At 47.6% G+C, this 19,260-nt stretch overlaps 1 protein-coding gene across 1 annotated transcript in view; it reads right to left on the reverse strand.

Moving 5' to 3' along the window:
• LOC132574458 (cytochrome P450 2J2-like) overlaps positions 1-18,572 on the reverse strand; it is a 31,284-nt gene extending 12,712 nt beyond the window's left edge. The window contains exons 1-4 of the mRNA XM_060242813.1: positions 18,385-18,572; positions 12,129-12,278; positions 9,411-9,571; positions 5,041-5,217 (exon numbers count right to left, since the gene is read on the reverse strand). Coding sequence (XP_060098796.1) covers positions 5,041-5,217; positions 9,411-9,571; positions 12,129-12,278; positions 18,385-18,547 — 651 coding nt within the window. The 5' untranslated portion in view covers positions 18,548-18,572. The remainder of the gene's footprint in view (positions 1-5,040; positions 5,218-9,410; positions 9,572-12,128; positions 12,279-18,384) is intronic.
• Positions 18,573-19,260: the final 688 nt, after the last annotated feature.

Genomic DNA, 19,260 nt, shown 5'->3' on the forward strand with positions numbered 1-19,260 from the left:
TATCAGGCTCACTACACAGAGGAAAACAATGACAAAACATCTCTGAGGTCGTTTTCGCACTCACCTTCCGCCGGCGCGACCCCCCTCTTCACCGCGCAGGATCTGCGCGGATTTCGCACTAAACGCTGCGGAGCAGCCAGAAAAGCCGGAAGCTCCCATCGCAAAAGCCGCGCAAACACCAAACTGCTTTTTGGCGGTTTCAGTTTGAGCGGCTTTTGCGCCGGGAGCTTCCGGCTTTTCTGGCTGCTCCGCAGCGTTTAGTGCGAAATCCGTGCAGGTGAAGAGGGGGGTCGCACTGGCGGAAGGTGAGTGCGAAAACGACCTGAATGTCTCTTGCCTTGAAAGTCCTACAGGGTCACTATGGGTGCGGTCACACTCACCATTAAATCCATCTGCAATGCGCCTGTATTATAATCCGCACAACCAATTTTCCGATCAGGCAACAGCCAGGCTCTCGTTCTATCCCATGTGGGTCCCGTCGCTGGTCGATCAGATTGCTCTACCAGACCTCGTTTCATGAGACGTCAGTCTGCATTAGCGCAGGTGCAGTGATGCCTGCTATCTGCAGCGCGTCGCTTTTAAATGGGTCAGATCACTAAAGTTTTGCTAGTCCGTTGGCACTACTTTTCCAGCATGAGCACTACGCGTGCAGAAAAGAACCCAGGAATTCAAATCAGTTCACATCTAGTTCACATCTACTTTCAAAAGTGATTTTTGTTTCCGGACATAAGGGCGGGTAAACGATTTATCGAGCCAACATTTGCTCGCTCATTCACTGGCGCAGTGATATCACTTGCAGGGGCTTTGGGAGGGAAGCGGTGGTGCGCTTCTGACGAGTCGCCAACGATGGAGCATTCAAACAGAGAAACTCCGCTCAGGAACCGTCAGAAGGATTTTGTTCCTGATTTAAAGCAGTATCAAATTAGTCCGCGCCCCAGTCGTCTCAACGCGGGACTCGAACGAGCTAACCACCATTCACAGATGCTGACGTTTGGACAACCGCTTAAAATCCGACATGCTTCCGGACTCCACTCATGCTCGTAACGGGATTTTATGAACGTCTGACCTCACCCTATATGTCAGCAATGACTTGACTACATATTGCATGTATTCAGTTCAATATTCAGTAGACTGTGCTGCAATTAGGGGCAGGCACGAACCGACTGCTAAATTTAACTTTGTTTCACATTTCACAGCTTGTGAAGCAATATTTGTGAACTGAAGAACTGCCATGAACTTTCACAAACTCGGAAGCAGGGCTTTAAACCCCTGGTTTCTGCACTTCATACAAAAGCAGCTGTTTGGTTTAAATGACAGAAAGCCACAGAGAGCAGAAAGCAGTGGTTTAATTGGCCCCCAGCCATTTAAACCAAACAGCGGAGCAGTGTTATTATTATATTTACTAGGAAATAAGGTCCACTTTGTAGAAGAATACAATAAGCTCTAAGAAGAGGCTCTGGGTGAGAGCCCCCCTCCCACCTTGCTGTCTTCCCACCCACCCAAGTGAAGGCATTCACTCCCCCTCCCACCTCAAGGGGAGTTGATCTCTGCCATCTGGAGAGCAGTTGTAATTTTGAGTGACCTCCAGCCCTCACCTGGAAATTGGCAGCAGTGATTCCCAAGGAGGAAATGGCTGGTTTGGAGGGTGCAGTATGGCATTGTACCTGTCTGAGGTTCAACCCTTCCTCAAACCCCACCACTTCCAGGCTCCATCCTTTAAAGCTCCAGAAATTTTCTAACCTGGAGTTGGCAACCCTATCTCTTTCCATTGTTCTGCAACTTTGACTTCAGGTTTCCATCACCTCCCCACTTCCTGCAGTCTCTATGTAGGAAAAGGACAGTCTTTCTTCACAGTGGACCAAAGCAGTTAACATCATTCTCCTCTCCCCGCCCCCCCCCTTTGATCTGCACAAAAACTCTGTTAGGTAAATTAGGCAGAAAATGTGTGAGTGGTCTGAAATCACCCAGTCACCTTCCACAGTAAGAACCTGGGTCTGACAGTCCCTGCTCTGAATCTCTGGGTCTTTTTACATTCAGTTTGATCCATAGTTTTAGAGCCTTCAAATCGCCTGCCACCGTTCCGCTTTAAATATTTCCCTTTTACATTTGTGGATTTGCTCTGCTCATTTTGCATAGCCAAACTTCTATATTTCCTGCTGAAAGCATTTCAGTTTGGAGGGGGGGGGCGTCTCTGATCAGAGGGCAGACGGAATATCAGTGCTTAGTTAAATGTATGCGATTGCTTGGCAATCGTGTCAACGCTGCAAAAACAACACAAATTTAAATTACAAGAGGAGGCAAGCAATGATATGTAAAAAAATTCACGTGCTGTCAGTTCTCATGCAAATTACTGCACCTTGTGGCTTTTGGAGGAGTCTTTTAAAATGCATGAAAACTTCTACAATACAAGTTTGAAACGACTGCAGAGAAATGACCAGATCAAAACTAGTTTCGAGAAAAACGTTGCAGCAGCAGCGCCGGAACTCAACTCACCGAAACAAATGTAGATGCTTCGGGCAGCAGTGATGCAAAACAGTTGTGACGACATTAGGTAATGTAAAAGGTGAGTGTCCAAAGCGGTGATAGAGAGTTACAAACTGTCAGTGTAAAAACACCCTCTGACTCCTGAGAGCCAGTTTGGTGTAGTGGTTAAGTCTGCGGACTCTTATCTGAGAGAACCAGGTTTGATTCCCCACTCCTCCACTTGCACCTGCTGGAATGGCCTTGGGTCAGCCAGAGCTCTGGCAGAGGTTGTCCTTGAAAGGGCAGCTGCTGTGAGAGCTCTCTCAGCCCCATCCACCTCACAGGATGTCTGTTGTGAGGGGAGAAGACATAGGAGATTGTCAGCCGCTCTGAGTCTCTGATTCAGGGAGAAGGGTGGGATATAAATCTGCAATTCTTATTCTTCTTCTTCTTCTTCTTCTTCTTCTTCTTCTTCTTCTTCTTCTTCTTCTTCTTCTTCTTCTTCTTCTTCTTCTTCTTCTTCTTCTTCTTCTTCTTCTATGCCCTTCTCAAAGTCCACCACAAAATCTCCAGGAATTTCCCACCAACCTGGAACTGGCAGCCGTAGTCACGACTGGCCCCAATGAATTCTGCCTCAGAGGCCTTTAGTGATACCTTTCAGACCAACAGTCTGTCTCTGATAACGTTGTTGGTCTTAAGCAGAGGATTTCATTCTAGGGTTGCCAATCCCCAGCTGAACATGCAACCAGAGAGCTCACAGGTATGGGATGTTCAATAGACAGTGCAATAAGATTAGATTTATAGGCTAGTTAGAAATCTCAAAACAGAACTGAAGCAAAGCATAAGTATTGACATGACACATGAAATGATGTAAAATTCCTTAGCAGAATCCTAGCTTCAAGAAGCTAGGCATTGTAGTATAGACCACGGTCTCTAATAATTTTTCCAAGCAACTTTGCGAATAATTTAGTACAATGCAATTCTATTGCCTACAGAGAAAATCTCCCTTGAATAATTCAGTTTTGTGTACCTCTCCCAGGGTCCCTGCTAAGTGTCAATGAGAGAAGAAGAAGAATCATAGAGCTGGAAGAGACTTCTAGGATCATCTAGTTAAATCCCCTGCACAATTCAGGAAACTCATAAACACCTCCCCCTAAATTCACAGGCTCTTCATTGCTTTCAGATGGCCATCTAGCCTCTGTTTCAAACCCTCCAAGGAAGGAGAGCCCCCCCCACCTCCCGAGGAGGAAGCCTGTTCCGCTGAGGAACCACTCTAAACTCACAAACCCCTCCCCCTAAATTCACAGGATCTTCATCACTGTCAGATGGCCATCCAGCCTCTGTTGAAAAACCTCCAAGGAAGGAGAGCCCACCACCTCCCGAGGAGGAAGCCTGTTCCGCTGAGGAACCACTCTAAACTCACAAACACCTCCCCTAAATTCACAGGCTCTTCATTGCTTTCAGATGTCCATCTAGCCTCTGTTTCAAACCCTCCAAGAAAGGAGAGCCCACCACCTCCTGAGGAAGCCTGTTCCACTGAGAAATCGCTCTAACAGTCAGGAAGTTCTTCCTAATGTTGAACCGGAAACTCTTTTGATTTAGTTTCAACCCATTGGTTCTGGTCCTACCTTCTGGGGCCACAGAAAACAATTCCACACCATCCTCTAGATGACAGCCCTTCAAGTACTTGAAGATGGTGATCATATCACCTCTCAGCTGCCTCCTCTCCAGGCTAAACATCCCCAGCTCCTTTGACCTTTCCTCATAAGACTTGGTCTCCAGACCCCTCACCATCTTCGTCGCCCTCCTCTGGACCCGTTCCAGCTTGTCTATATCCTTAAAATGTGGTGCCCAAAACTGAACACAATACTCCAGGTGAGGTCTTACCAGAGCAGAGTAAAGCGATACCATCACATCACGTGATCAGGACACTATACTTCTGTTGATACAGCCCAAAATTGCATTTGCCTTATTAGCCACCGCATCACACTGTTGACTCATGTTTAGCGTATGATCCACTAAGACCCCTAAGAAGAGGAGGAGGAGGAGATTATTGGATTTATGCCTCACCCTTCACTCCCCAAAGGAGTCTCAGAGAGGCTTACGATCTCCTTTCCCATCCCCTCCCCAGAACAAGTAGGTTGGACTGAGAGAGCTCTCCCATAAGTGCTCTTGAGCAGAACAGAGAACTTGTGGCTGACCCAAGGTCACATCAGCAGGTCCATGTGGAGGAGTGGGGAATCGAACCCGATTCTCCCAGGTAAGAGTCCATGCACCTAACCACTACACCAAACTGCCTCCTTTCCTCGTGGCGGCTGATGCCTACTGTTCTCTTTCCAACTCAAATGTTCACAGGGAGACCAAAGGCCCTTGATCTAAGCTAGACTTTAACATGTGTGCTTTTCTTCTATTTGCCCCTGTATAAAACAAAACCCGTGCAGTGCCTTTTTATCAGCGCCAACCATTTCGATCCTCTCGTCCAGCGAACGGATAACAAAAGGTTTTTTAAGATTACAGTCGGCCTTTGCCTTCTTTTCATGGAGTGTATCTGATTGCGCGTACAACGTAGAGACTTACTTTCTCCAAATGAAGTAAATAGAAATCAATGAAATCCTGTGGATCGTGCTCAGCACTTCGTTCCTTATGCTTTTCTATCTCCTTCTTTGCAAACGATCTTACAGTCGCTATACATGCAAGCACCTTCTTGTGGGGGCCTGGGAGACGTTCCATGAGCCTTGGGAAAAGTATATACAACTGCGGCAAAGATGAAAGAAAAATCTTGTCTGAACCAGAACATGCTAGTAACACAGCGCATAAAACAACTCCTTTGGGTTCCCATGCCAACATCCGGGCTTCGATCACACCAGAAAGTGAAAGGCGGGAGTAGTTCCTAACTGGCTCCCAGGAGAGAGGCGTCATTACATCACTTCCTGGTATTGTCATTACATCCCATTTGGAGGCCTTTGTGGGCGGGGGTTCCCCTTGCCAGCCTGCAAAAGTGGAAGAAACCCCGACCCAGACTGGGGGCCGTAAGTGGAACCAGTGGCACAACTTTCCGGAACACCTCCCTGTCTCCCCCCACTGCTGACTGAAGCGTCCAATCATACTTTTCTGTAATAAGAGAAATGGTCAGAAGACTGTGAAATTCCAAACTTTACCGTACTGCAAGAATATCAAATATACATTTAGAACCACGTCAGGGCTTTTATTGTAGCAGGAATTCCTTTGCATATTACTCCTGATGTAGCCAATCCTCCTGGAGCTCACAATAGACCCTGAACAAACAGCCCTGTGAGCTCTTCATACAGGGAGAGCCAGTTTGGTATAGTGGTTAAATGTGTGTGGACTCTTATCTGGGAGCACTGGGTTTGATTCCCCACTCCTCTACTTACAGCTGCTTAGGGTTGCCAAATCCAATTTAAGAAATATCTGGGGACTTTGGGGGTGGAGCCAGGAGACTTTGGGGGGTGGAGCTAAGAGACATTAGGGGTGGAGCCAAGATCAAGGTTGTGACAAGCATAATTGAACTCCAAAGGGAGTTCTGGCCATCACATTTAAAGGGACGATGGCACACCTTCTCAATTCCTTCCTTCCATAGGAAATAATGAAGGATAGGGGCATCTTCTTTTGGGACTGTTGTGGGGGGAGAAGATATAGGAGATTGTGAGCCATTCTGAGTCTCTGATTCAGGGAGAAGGGCGGGGTATAAATCTGCCCCCACCTCACAGGGTGTCTGTTGTGGGGGGGGAAGATAGAGGAGATTGTGAGCCGCTCTGAGTCTCTGATTCAGGGAGAAGGGCGGGGTATAAATCTGCCCCCACCTCACAGGGTGTCTGTTGTGGAGGGAGAAGATAGAGGAGATTGTGAGCCGCTCTGAGTCTCTGATTCAGGGAGAAGGGCGGGGTATAAATCTGCCTCCACCTCACAGGGTGTCTGTTGTGGGGGGAGAAGATAGAGGAGATTGTGAGCCACTCTGAGTCTCTGATTCAGGGAGAAGGGCGGGGTATAAATCTGCCCCCACCTCACAGGGTGTCTGTTGCGGGGGGAGAAGATAGAGGAGATTGTGAGCCACTCTGAGTCTCTGATTCAGAGAGAAGGGCGGGGTATAAATCTGCCCCCGCCTCACAGGGTGTCTGTTGTGGGGGGAGAAGATACAGGAGATTGTGAGCCGCTCTGAGTCTCTGATTCAGGGAGAAGGGCGGGGTATAAATCTGCCCCCACCTCACAGGGTGTCTGTTGCGGGGGGAGAAGATAGAGGAGATTGTGAGCCGCTCTGAGTCTCTGATTCAGGGAGAAGGGTGGGGTATAAATCTGCCCCCGCCTCACAGGGTGTGAGTTGTGGGGGGAGAAGATAGAGGAGATTGTGAGCTGCTCTGAGTCTCTGATTCAGGGAGAAGGGCGGGGTATAAATCTGCCCCCACCTCACAGGGTGTCTGTTGCGGGGGGAGAAGATAGAGGAGATTGTGAGCCACTCTGAGTCTCTGATTCAGGGAGAAGGGCGGGGTATAAATCTGCCCCCACCTCACAGGGTGTCTGTTGCGGGGGGAGAAGATAGAGGAGATTGTGAGCCACTCTGAGTCTCTGATTCAGAGAGAAGGGCGGGGTATAAATCTGCCTCCACCTCACAGGGTGTCTGTTGTGGGGGGAGAAGATAGAGGAGATTGTGAGCCACTCTGAGTCTCTGATTCAGGGAGAAGGGCGGGGTATAAATCTGCCCCCACCTCACAGGGTGTCTGTTGCGGGGGGAGAAGATAGAGGAGATTGTGAGCCACTCTGAGTCTCTGATTCAGAGAGAAGGGCGGGGTATAAATCTGCCCCCACCTCACAGGGTGTCTGTTGTGGGGGGAGAAGATAGAGGAGATTGTGAGCTGCTCTGAGTCTCTGATTCAGGGAGAAGGGCGGGGTATAAATCTGCCCCCGCCTCACAGGGTGTCTGTTGTGGGGGCAGAAGATAGAGGAGATTGTGAGCTGCTCTGAGTCTCTGATTCAGGGAGAAGGGCGGGGTATAAATCTGCCCCCACCTCACAGGGTGTCTGTTGTGGGGGGAGAAGATAGAGGAGATTGTGAGCCGCTCTGAGTCTCTGATTCAGGGAGAAGGGCGGGGTATAAATCTGCCCCCACCTCACAGGGTGTCTGTTGCGGGGGGAGAAGATAGAGGAGATTGTGAGCCGCTCTGAGTCTCTGATTCAGGGAGAAGGGCGGGGTATTAATCTGCCCCCACCTCACAGGGTGTCTGTTGTGGGGGGAGAAGACATAGGAGATTGTGAGCCGCTCTGAGTCTCTGATTCAGGGAGAAGGGCGGGGTATAAATCTGCCCCCACCTCACAGGGTGTCTGTTGTGGGGGGAGAAGATAGAGGAGATTGTGAGCCGCTCTGAGTCTCTGATTCAGGGAGAAGGGCGGGGTATTAATCTGCCCCCACCTCACAGGGTGTCTGTTGTGGGGGGAGAAGACATAGGAGATTGTGAGCCGCTCTGAGTCTCTGATTCAGGGAGAAGGGCGGGGTATTAATCTGCCCCCACCTCACAGGGTGTCTGTTGTGGGGGGAGAAGATATAGGAGATTGTGAGCCGCTCTGAGTCTCTGATTCAGAGAGAAGGGCAAAGTATAAATCTGCAGTCTTCTTTTTCAGTCTTTTCTTCAAGGATTGGCTACATCAGGGGTGTGTGGTCTAATATGCAAAGGAGTTCCTGCTACAAAGAAAAGCCCTGGCTTTAACTATGCATCTTGTCTTGGATCCTGGCAAACTTTGCTAGGGTTTGTTTAGATGGGTTTTTTTTTTTAAGTCTCCCACTGTGTGCACTCATGCAGAGAAGTGCACAAGTGCTCCTTGGAGCAGGGTTAGGGGGAGCCCTTCCCTGACTGCACCGTAAATGGCTTGGTGTGATCACACCACCCTTCTGCTTAGGAGTCATGCCGGGATGTTCAGAGGGCCAACAAATATATGACCTAATGTGATTCAGGGGGAAACCACCGGCAAGATGCAAATGCAATTTTGGGCTGTATCCGCAAACGTACAGTGTCCAGATCATGTGAATTGATGGTATCGCTTTACTCTGCTCTGGGAAGACCTCGCCTGGAGTATTGTGTTCAGTTTTGGGCACCACATTTTAAGAAGGATGTAGACAAGCTGGAACGGGTCTAGAGGAGGGCGATGAAGATGGTGAGGGGTCTAGAGACCATGGCCTATGAGGAAAGGTTGAAAGAGCTGGGGATGTTTAGCCTGGAGAGGGGGCGGCCGAGAGGTGATAGGATCACCATCTTCAAGTACTTGAAGGGTTGTCATCTAGAGCAGGGGTGGCCGACAGTAGCTCTCCAGATGTTTTTTTGCCTACAACTCCCATCAGCCGCAGCCAGCATGGCCAATGGCTGGGGCTGATGGGAGTTGTAGGCAAAAAACATCTGGAGAACCCTTGGCCACCCCGATCTAGAGGATGGTGCGGAATTGTTTTCTGTGGCCCCAGAAGGTAGGACCAGAACTAATGAGTTGAAATTAAATCAAAAGCGTTTCCGGCTCAACATTAGGAAAAACTTCCTGACCGTTAGAGCAGTTCCTCAGTGGAACAGGCTTCCTCGGGAGGTGGTGGGCTCTCCTTCCTTGGAGGTTTTTAAACAGAGGCTAGCTGGCCATCTGAGAGCAATGAAAATCCTGTGAGTATGAGGGGAGGTATTTGTGAGTTTCCTGCATTGTGCAGGGGGTTAGACTAGATGACCCTGGAGGTCCCTTCCAACTCGATGATTCTAAGATACGGGTGGCTTTTTAATCTGGATAGGTGGCATCTGGAGATGGAGTGAGAATGGCTCGGGATGGGGGCAGATGTGCTTGTGTGATCGCGCACATTTAATCCCAATGGGAGGCGTGGCTAGGTCAAGCCAAATAGTTTGTGTGAAAGCACCCACGATCTGTCAGAACCCACAGAAACAAACCAACCAACCAAGAGCAACTTACACCATGGAAAAAGCTCCCACCGAAGCTCACGGCATAGCCAATGGCTTCCAGCAAAGTGATGAATTGTTCATCTTCAATCGAAAATCGACGTCCGAAAGCCACAGCGCAGATCACGTTGGAAACCGAATTAGCAATGGGGATGGAAGGATCAAAAGGATGCCCTGTAATTTAAATCAGTTATTTACAGAATTCAGGGGAAGGCAGTGGCAAACCACCTCGTAAAAAGGTCTGCCGTGAAAACGTTGTGAAAGCAACATCACCCCAAATTTGAACACGACTGGTGCTTGCGCAGGGGACTACCTTGACCTTGACCTTTTATCATTATGAGCATATTTTAAAAATTGAGCTTTCGAACCTATTATTTCCAAAACCAGGGCCTTTTTTGTAGCTGGAACTCTTTGCATATTAGGCTACACCCCCTTGATGTAGCCAATCCTCCAAGAGCTTACAGTAGGCCCTATACGAAGAGCCCTGTAAGCTCTCGGAGGATTGGCTCCATCAGAGGGGAGGTGTAGCCTAATATGCAAAGGAGTTCCTACTACAAAAATGAAAAGCCTGCCCAAAACTATTCAGGATTTAGAATCCTTCCTTCACTTTGTTTTGACTCCTTTTTCCATTTTGATGTTTTCATAAAAGCTGTATGGCTTAATAATCAATGTTTTTTACAAACTTATATGGAAGGTCTCTGTCACGAACTTTGTTAGTCTTTGGCAGCTTGGGGCACATGGGAGGCATCCTAGATTGGGCTGGCTCAAAACGGAGTGGCAGAAGCCTGTCCACACGGTCTTCCACAAAACGCCTGCATCCTGCCCTGGACACACTTTGGTGCGGTCAGATTGCTGCCCCCCACCATCTCCACAGCTTGGTTTGGGCTTCTTTCTTTTCTCCTATTCATTTATTGGTTAAATGCTATTAGCCACAGTGTGTGTGTATGTATTTTGGCCACTGTGTGACACGGAGTGTTGGACTGGAGGGGCCATTGGCCTGATCCAACATGGCTTCTCTTATGTTCTTATGTGATACAGAGTGTTGGACTGGAGGGGCCATTGGTCTGATCCAACATGGCTTCTCTTATGTTCTTATGTGACACGGAGTGTTGGACTGGAGGGGCCATTGGCCTGGTCCAACATGGCTTCTCTTATGTTCTTCTGTGACACAGAGTGTTGGTCTGGATGGGCCACTGGCCTGATCCAACATGGCTTCTCTTATGTTCTTATGTGACACAGAATGTTGGACTGGATGGGCCATTGGCCTGATCCAACAGGGCTTCTCTTATGTTCTTATGTGACACAGAGTGTTGGACTGGATGGGCCATTGGACTGATCCAACATGGCTTCTCTTATGTTCCTGTAACCCAAATAGGAGCTGGCACAGATAAACTTTATTACGCTTAAATTTCTACTCCAAACAGATGGCTTGAAGATACATAAGTAGAAAGGCAAAACAAGAGATAACATTAGTACAGTTTCTGGATACAGTTAGAAGGTTATGCCTTTAGAATTCAGATGAACTTTACCCAGTTCTTGTAGCTAAGCTTCCTCTACTGTATAATCTAATACATGTAGAAAGAATGAAATCTATGAAAACCTAAGTCCCATTCAGAGGACGGCAAACGATGAGATGTCTGGACAGCATTACTGAGGTAACGAACACCAGACTTTGAGGAGGATGTTGGAAGACAGGAGGGCCTGGCGTGACTTGGTCCATGGGGTCGCAGAGTTGGACTCGACTGTGCGACTGAATAGCAACAAACACACACACACACACACACTACTCCCTTTTCCCTTATAACCTCAATAAAATATGATTTTTTTTTAAAGGTGCTACTGGACTCTTGCTCTTTTCTACCATATAAAAAAGTTTCTCTTAATTCCCCAATTCTTTTTTTTTTTAATGACTCCATATATTTTGTTGCAAAGGGATGGATGTTTATTTCCGCACTCTCTTCGCAGGTTATCTTGGAGCGTCATTTTTTTTTGCCTTTGAAAGACAATAAACTTTTGCTGCCTGTCTTCTGCTTGATAGAGCAACGTATCATGGGTTGGGGGGCGAGTGGCAGAAACGACATGATGTCAGTGCTCTACATATATAGGACCAGGGCTTTTTCTGTAGCAGGAACTCCTTTGCCTATTAGGCCACACACCCCTGATGGCGCCAATCCTCCAAGAGCTTACAGGGCTCTCCGTACAGGGCCTACTGTAAGCTCCAAGAGGATTGGCTACCACAGGGAGGTGTGGCCTAATATGCAAAGGCAGGGGTGGAATTCTAGCAGGAGCTCCTTTACATATTAGGCCACACACCCCTGATGGCGCCAATCCTCCAAGAGCTTTCAGAGCTCTCCGTACAGGGCCTACTGTAAGCTCCAAGAGGATTGGCTACAACAGGGAGGTGTGGCCTAATATGCAAGGGCAGGGGTGGAATTCTAGCAGAAGCTCCTTTACGTATTAGGCCACACACCCCTGATGGAGCCAATCCTCCAAGAGCTTACAGGGCTCTCCGTACAGGGCCTACTGTAAGCTCCAAGAGGATTGGCTACATCAGGAGGGTGTGGCCTATATTCCAAGGAGTTCCTGCTACAAAAAAAAAAAAAGCCCTGCACAGGTCAAAGGTCATTTATAGTCCCGTGCACAGGCAAATTAATTCAAGCACCCGGTGAGAAACGACAAACTGGTAGATCACCAAAGATGCGGGGCACTTCGATTTCCTTTTTCTACGTACCTTTTGTACGTGCAAAAATCTCAACCAGATGATGGGCCTCGTCTTCTATCCGGGGCTCCATGCCTTTCTTCCCCAGTCTCAGCTTCCGCATGGTGACCAGCCCAAACTTTCTCTGTTGCTTCCAGGTGTGACCATTTGAAAATACAATACCTGTAGCCATGAAGAATTCATGAAAAGAACAGTATGCAGGCAAATTATTATTTTAAAAAATGTTTCGGTTTCCAGCCCAGAAAACATCAAAGTTCATCCTTATGCGTGCCTATAAAGCGAATGGTTTACTAATTCTTTGTGAACCATACAAGTTCAACTCTGCTTCAGAATCAGTCCCTGTTGGGTGCAGCGATACGTCTCTGAGCCAGTTTGGTCAGCGTTCCCTCTAAGTCTGCGGACTCTTATCTGGGAGAGCCGGGTTTGATTCCCCACTCCTCCACTTGCACCTGTTGGAATGGCCTTGGGTCAGCCATAGCTCTGGCAGAGGTTGTCCTTGAAAGGGCAACTTCTGGGAGAATTATCTCAGCCTTACCCCACCTCGCAAGGTGTCTGTTGTAGGGCAAGAAGATAAAGGAGATTGTCAGCCGTTCTGAGGCTCTGATTCAGAGTGAAGGGTGGGGTATAAATCTACAGCCTTACCCCACCTCACAAGGTGTCTGTTGTAGGGCAAGAAGATAAAGGAGATTGTCAGCCGTTCTGAGGCTCTGATTCAGAGTGAAGGGTGGGGTATAAATCTACAGTCTTCTTCGTAGCTGTGGAGCAAAAATTCTGCTTTGTGAGCTATTGGCGTTCATTTTGTGAGCTACTGCATTATTTATTTTGCTCTGGGACCATTTTCCCAGAGCTAAGACAAAAAATGTGTGAGCCTGAGGCTAAAAAAACTGTGACCCAACTCACACCAACTCTGTTTAAAGGGAAGAAGACTGACTTTGGTGTAGTGGTTTAAGAGTGATGGACTCTTAAGCATGACACCAAAGGGTTTGATTCCCCACTCCTCTTCCACATGCAGCCTGCTGGGTGATCTTCTGGCAGAACTGTTCTCTCAAGAGCAGTTATTTCAGAACTCTCTCAGCCCCGCCTACCTCACAGGGTGCCTGTTATGGGGAGGGGAAGAGAAAGGAGATTGTAAGTCACTCTGAGCCTCCGGGTGAAGGGCGGGGTATCAGTCCAAACTCTTCTTCTTCTGATGTTGGCCAGCTCTGTGTGCTTGTGAGAAGCAAGATATTCAATCACTCCCATCTTCCGGTATTCAAAAATTCAGTACTAATACACGCTTGAGATGGGCACACTTCAAAAAAAAACCCCAGTATCATTTGGGTTTGGGGAATGTGTTCTATCCCCCAGAGTATTCAGGACCCCCACACCATGAAGGTATTCAGATTCAATTGTTTTTCTTTGAATTCCAAAATTTGAAGGGGGTCCATTATTCCCTATTGGGGAACACTTTCTTGAGGGGTGGGAATGGGAAATGATACCAAAATCAATGATACCTAAGCCTGCCTATCCACTAAAGACCCCCCCCCCCCTCCCAGTGTCAAGTGAATTGGATCAAGGCAAATAAGGTGAGCCCCAGCTTTCCTACTTGTCTCCATTGTTTTCTATAGGGGAAAAAACCCCATGCTTTTTTTGGGGGGGGGGGTCAAAAAAACCCTGGAGAATCTAAGCCAGGGGTGACCAAACTGTGGCTCTTTCCCACATCTTGTGTGGCTCTCAAAGCCCCCGCCAGCCAGCTTGGAGCCCCCGTCAGCCAGCTTGGAGAAGGCATTTCTCTCTTTAAATCACTTCTCCAAGCCAAGTCAGCCAGTGGCTTGGAGAATGCATTTAAAGTTAAAGTTGCTTTCTTTCCAACTCCAACTCCCTCTCCTTCCTTCCTTCCTTCCTTCCTTCCTTCCTTCCTTCCTTCCTTCCTTCCTTCCTTCCTTCCTTCCTTCCTTCCTTCCTTCCTTCCTCCCTCCCTCCCTCCCTCCCTCCCTCCCTTCCTTCCTTCCTTCCTTCCTTCCTTCCTTCCTTCCTTCCTTCCTTCCTTCCTTCCTTCCTTCCTTCCTCCCTCCCTCCCTCCCTCCCTCCCTCCTCTCAAGCATTCATGTTTTGGGGCTCTCAAACAACTGACATTTATTCTATGTGGCTCTTACATTAAGCAAGTTTAGCCACCCCAATCTAAGCCAAACCCACTTGGCAAGCCAATGCTAAGGCAGCCAGCCAGGTCTGGTAAGACTCTTGTCACAGACACTCCAATTGCTCTTTCCCAAGGGAGGCTTTAACAACCGAGAGAGGCAGGTTGGGGCACCTGACTTTATTGCTCCTCTGTCTGCAGCTTGAACTGCTGCTAGCCTACAGGAGGTGCCTCGGGAGTTCTGGCCATCCTCCATCACTTCTGCTCCTGTTACCCTCCCTTCCCACAGAAGAAACAAGACACCAATAAAGCATGGAGAGACTTCGTTTCAGGCGTTTCCTGTGGGTTCTGCTTGTCCGGTTTATTCACCGATTTCCTTAACATCTCTTATTCCCATGATATGTAAGGGTTTTCTCTTTATGAGAGGGGCAAAAACAAACATTTTGACACGTTACTCAACCCATCTTCCACTATATTTTAATGTTATTTTTTTTTCCTAATGGCAAACTGGAATGATGTATATATTTATGTTACACGTTAACAGGTAAATTAGTCGGACAGGAAAAACTTCTGGGAAAGAAATGCCCTCTTTTTGACCCAGGTTTATTAGCAATAGAATAACTAACAGGCATTCTCACATTCTGACATGTTACTGTTTTATGGTTTCCCACGCTAATGCAACCCGGATCAAACGTTTTCTGAAGTTGCTAATTTTACTATTCTGCTATTGGATTTTAACTTTGTACCACTTGGCATTCCAAACCCCACCAGCTATATGAGGTTCTGCTTACTGTACTTCATTCCTTGTCTGAAGAAGTGTGCATGCACACGAAAGCTTACGTTCTGAATAAAACCAAGTTTGTCTTAAATGTGCAATCGACTCCTATTTTGTTCTACTACGTCAGACCAACACGGCTGCCTATTTGGATTTTGACACATTTATTTTTCTGCACAGAATCGTACTGAACATATGAAGCTGCCTTATACTGAATCAGACCTTTTGGTCCATCAAAGTCAGTATTGTCTTCTCAGACTGGCAGCAGCTCTCCAGGGTCTCAAGCTGAGCTTTTTCACACCTATTTGCCTGGACCCTTTTTTAGTGGAGATGCCGGGGATTGAACCTGGGACCTTCTGCTTCCCAAGCAGATGCTCTACCACTGAGCCACCGTCCCTCCCCTACTGAGAGGTGGCGAGACCCACCAATGTCCCCCCACATTGCACCGCAAGTCGGGTTCAGTTGAGGGTTTTCTTTTGTCTTTGTTTCTTTGGAACAATTTGGAATGAGGATTGTATCTAGCCGCCCTGAGCCTGCTTCGGCGGGGGAGGGCGGGATACAAATAAAATTTTATCTTATCTTATCTTTATCTTATCCAGTGCCAGTCAAGTTGGAGAACTTCCCTGCTGTTTTAAGTTAAGCTTTAAGTTTTGGGAAGAACAAGTCGACCTTTTCCTCAGCCTCCTAGGGGACCAGACCTGAGTGGTGCTTTAACACACACACAATAATACACTTTGGATCCACTTTCAATGCACTTTGCAACTGGATTTTACTGTGTGAATACTTGCAGATGGTCACTGAAGTAGATTGAAACTGCCTAATTTAGCGTGTGTGGAAGAGCCAATAATGTTACCCATCTTGTAGGGCTCTGAGACTTGTAGGGCTCAGATAGGCTGTAGGGGTGTGTGTTTGGGTATAGCCTTGTCTATGGTGGTCTTCTGCTTCACCAGACATAAGAGCGCAAGAGAAGCCATGTTGAATTGGGCAATGGCTCATCCAGTCCAACACTCTGTCACACAATGGCCAAAAAACCCAGGTGCCAGTAAGAGGTCCACTAGTGTAGCCGGGGTGCTAGAAGCCCTCCGACTGTTGCTCCCCCCGCCCCCAAGCACCAAGAATACAGAGCATCACTGCCCTAGACAGAGAGTTCCATCTATACGCTGTGGTTAATAGATACTGATGGACCTCTGCTCCATATGTTGATCCAATCCCCTCTTGAAGCTGCCTATTGGTTGTAGCTGCCACCACCTTCTGTGACAGTGAATTCCATGCATTAATCAACTTTTGGATGAAGAAATACTTCCTTTTATCTGTTCTAATCTGGCTGCTCAGCAATTTCATTGAGTGTCTACAAGTTCTTGTATTGAAAAAGGGGGAAAAAAGGACTTCTTTCTCTACCTTCTCTACCTAGAGAGCCAGTTTGATGTAGTGGTTAAGTGCACGGACTCTTTTCTGGGAGAACCGGGTTTGATTCCCTACTTGTCCACTTGCATCTGCTGGAATGGCCTTGGGTCAGCCATAGCTTTCACAGGAGTTAGTCCTTGAAAGGGCAACTGCTGTAAAAAGCTCTCTCAGCCCCACCCACCTCACAGGGTGTCTGTTGTTGGGGGCGGGGAGGTAAAGGCGATTGTGACTACTCTGAGACTCTGAGATTCAAAGTATAGGGTGGGATATAAAGGAATATCTTCTTCTTCTCTATCCCATGCATAGTCTTGTACACTCAACCAAGTTCTTCATACTAACACAGGGAAACCAGAAGTTAACTCAATTTTACTGGGCAAACAAGTTCTGGAGGGACTGTAAAACAAACGAAGGGGGCTCTGTCCCTTCCCCTCCTCCCAACAACCACGTTGTTCTGCAGGCTCGCCCTGCCCCCATTCAGCCTAGCTCCAGAGTTTTAAAGGAACACACAGCTTTCTAAAAGCAAATCACCAAGCATCTTCTTAAGCCTTCCAAGGTGGAAAGGCACATGGTGGCTGTGGGGGCAGGGCTTCTCCCCCGCCAGCCAGCTGACTGGGTGTGAGAAGGAGCCTACAAAACCAGGAGAACCCCTGCTGGGACTTGGGGATTAGCAAGCCTAGGAGGGGGCATTGCCTGGTGAAAGCCCTCTTGTAACTATGGGCCAGCCCAAAGCCAGGGCATCCCCCACCACCAGGAGAAGGAGGTGGGCCCTGCAGTACATGCACTTCAGCCCTGCAGCCTCTGCTGTTGCCCTAATATATGTGCTACATTTTATCACCATGTAGCAGATGGAGGTGTCTCTACTCATGCATGCCACTAACTGCTTCTTCACTGTGGCAGAGATGTTGGCCACTGTGTGACCTCATTTGGTACCTTCGTATAGAGCAATGACTGCTCCACCCCCCCCTTCCAATCCACTCCCCCAAACATGCTCAAGTTACCCTCCATGTGCGGTTAGTGAGAGGTACAAGCTAATATAGAAACAGCTGGCAAAAATGGATGCTGCAATTAAAGCTCCCCTTAATGTTATGCTGAATAACTGCACTATTGTTTTTAAAGTGATAATAAATTATATTTGCTAAACATAACGATATGTCTGTGTATCTCTAGTCTACAGTGCCATGTTTTGGGCTGTGTATCTCACCCCAGAGCCATGTTTGGGCTGAACATAATGCTAGTTATTAGCCTTTTACAACTGCAGGACTGAAAACATCTTTTTTCAACAGAAAGTACCTTTCTAAGGTAACTGCTGTCAGGTTCTGTGCAGCTGTCATCAACTCAGCCTCTTTGATTTGAATCAAATAAGGAATTCTTTGAAAAGATACATGTTCACAGCAAGACGTTTCTTGTTAGAACTGACCTCATAGGCTAGGGCCAGGGACTTATAGATTCGGCATGGCAGTTAACGACATAAGCACGAAGAAATTGCCAGCAAAGCATTTAAAACATCTGTGCTCAAATCCCTGCCACAGTTAAGTGTCTTTTCTTTGGAAATGAAACTCCAAACCATCCTTTCCAGCAGCTCTGATAACCCACCTGCTTCTCAAGGTCAGAGAAAAGTGAGACTGTGGCTCTCACGAAATCTGTTAGACACTCCCTTCCATTCTAAGATTACGTTTATTATCCAGCGAGCAAAGTCAGGCAAGGCACAATCACAACTGATCAGCCCCAACGCATTAAAAAAGGCAACAGAAAGGCAACGTCGTGTTACACTTGTCCAGATCAACATGAAAGATTAGCTGACATAAAATCATCGGCAAGAAACCCTTTCTTGACAACTACCCAGCGATTTCAGTATCCAGATTCCAACAGCCAGAGATACAGTGACTGAAATGGCGATCGAATTCCTTCAGCCTCTGCGGGCTTTTTTTGTCAGGGAAGACAAGGATAATCTTTTACTTTTCCCAACAACTTACCCCTTTTTTGGGCTACGGCTATAAGGAAACCACCCAGCGGTCGGTCAACAAAGTCTTCGGAATGGTTAATCACCGCTTCTTTCACTGCTTCGAATCCAGACAGCACAACTAAAGGTATGTGCCCCAACCACACCGTGTACATGTCTCCGTATTGCTTTGCCATCTGCCATTCATGCCCAAAGAGACAAGAGGAGAGTTACAGTCAAACAAATTACAGAAGATCGGCTCCTTTCATCCTTCCTTACCTTGTCAGCTCCTAAACAGGCTTCTCTCCCCTCAGCTCATTAAAAAAAAAAAAAAAGAACTTTGAATTGAAAGTTGAAGGCAAACTGGCAGCTAATATCCCTGTTTCAAATCATGCAACACTGGTTAGCCCCTGACTATGCTTGGGCTGCAGAAAGCAAAAAAAAGTATCTCACTGGGAATAGGTAGAGTATAAATACAATGGCATGCTTAAAGGTACATGATATTCATTCCCAAAACGGATTTTAACCGTAGGAAACATATGCAATATGATCTATAACAAGGCACTTTTTCGGAGCCTATACGGAGATGCTGTAAAGCAAGGGTGTCAAACGTGCACTTCGGGGACTGAATCAGGCCCCCCCCGGAGGGCTCCTATCAGGCCCCCGAGCAACTGGTTGTCTTCTTGTCATCCGCTTCCTTCTCCCTCTCTCTTGCTTCCTTCTTCATCTCAACTTGCTTTGCAAGGCTTGCTCAATCGCACGAGAGCTACAGAGTGAAGCCTCTATCTTCTCCATTGGCTGAGGCTCCCCCCCGGGGAGGAAGGGGGGAGGAATAGCATGCTTTGCCAGGCTCTCTGAATCACATAGCAGAGCTACTCAACCAAACCTCTCTTCCTTCTGTTGACTTAGG

This window comes from Heteronotia binoei, chromosome 6, assembly GCF_032191835.1.
Source record: "Heteronotia binoei isolate CCM8104 ecotype False Entrance Well chromosome 6, APGP_CSIRO_Hbin_v1, whole genome shotgun sequence".
Taxonomy (NCBI): domain Eukaryota; kingdom Metazoa; phylum Chordata; class Lepidosauria; order Squamata; family Gekkonidae; genus Heteronotia; species Heteronotia binoei.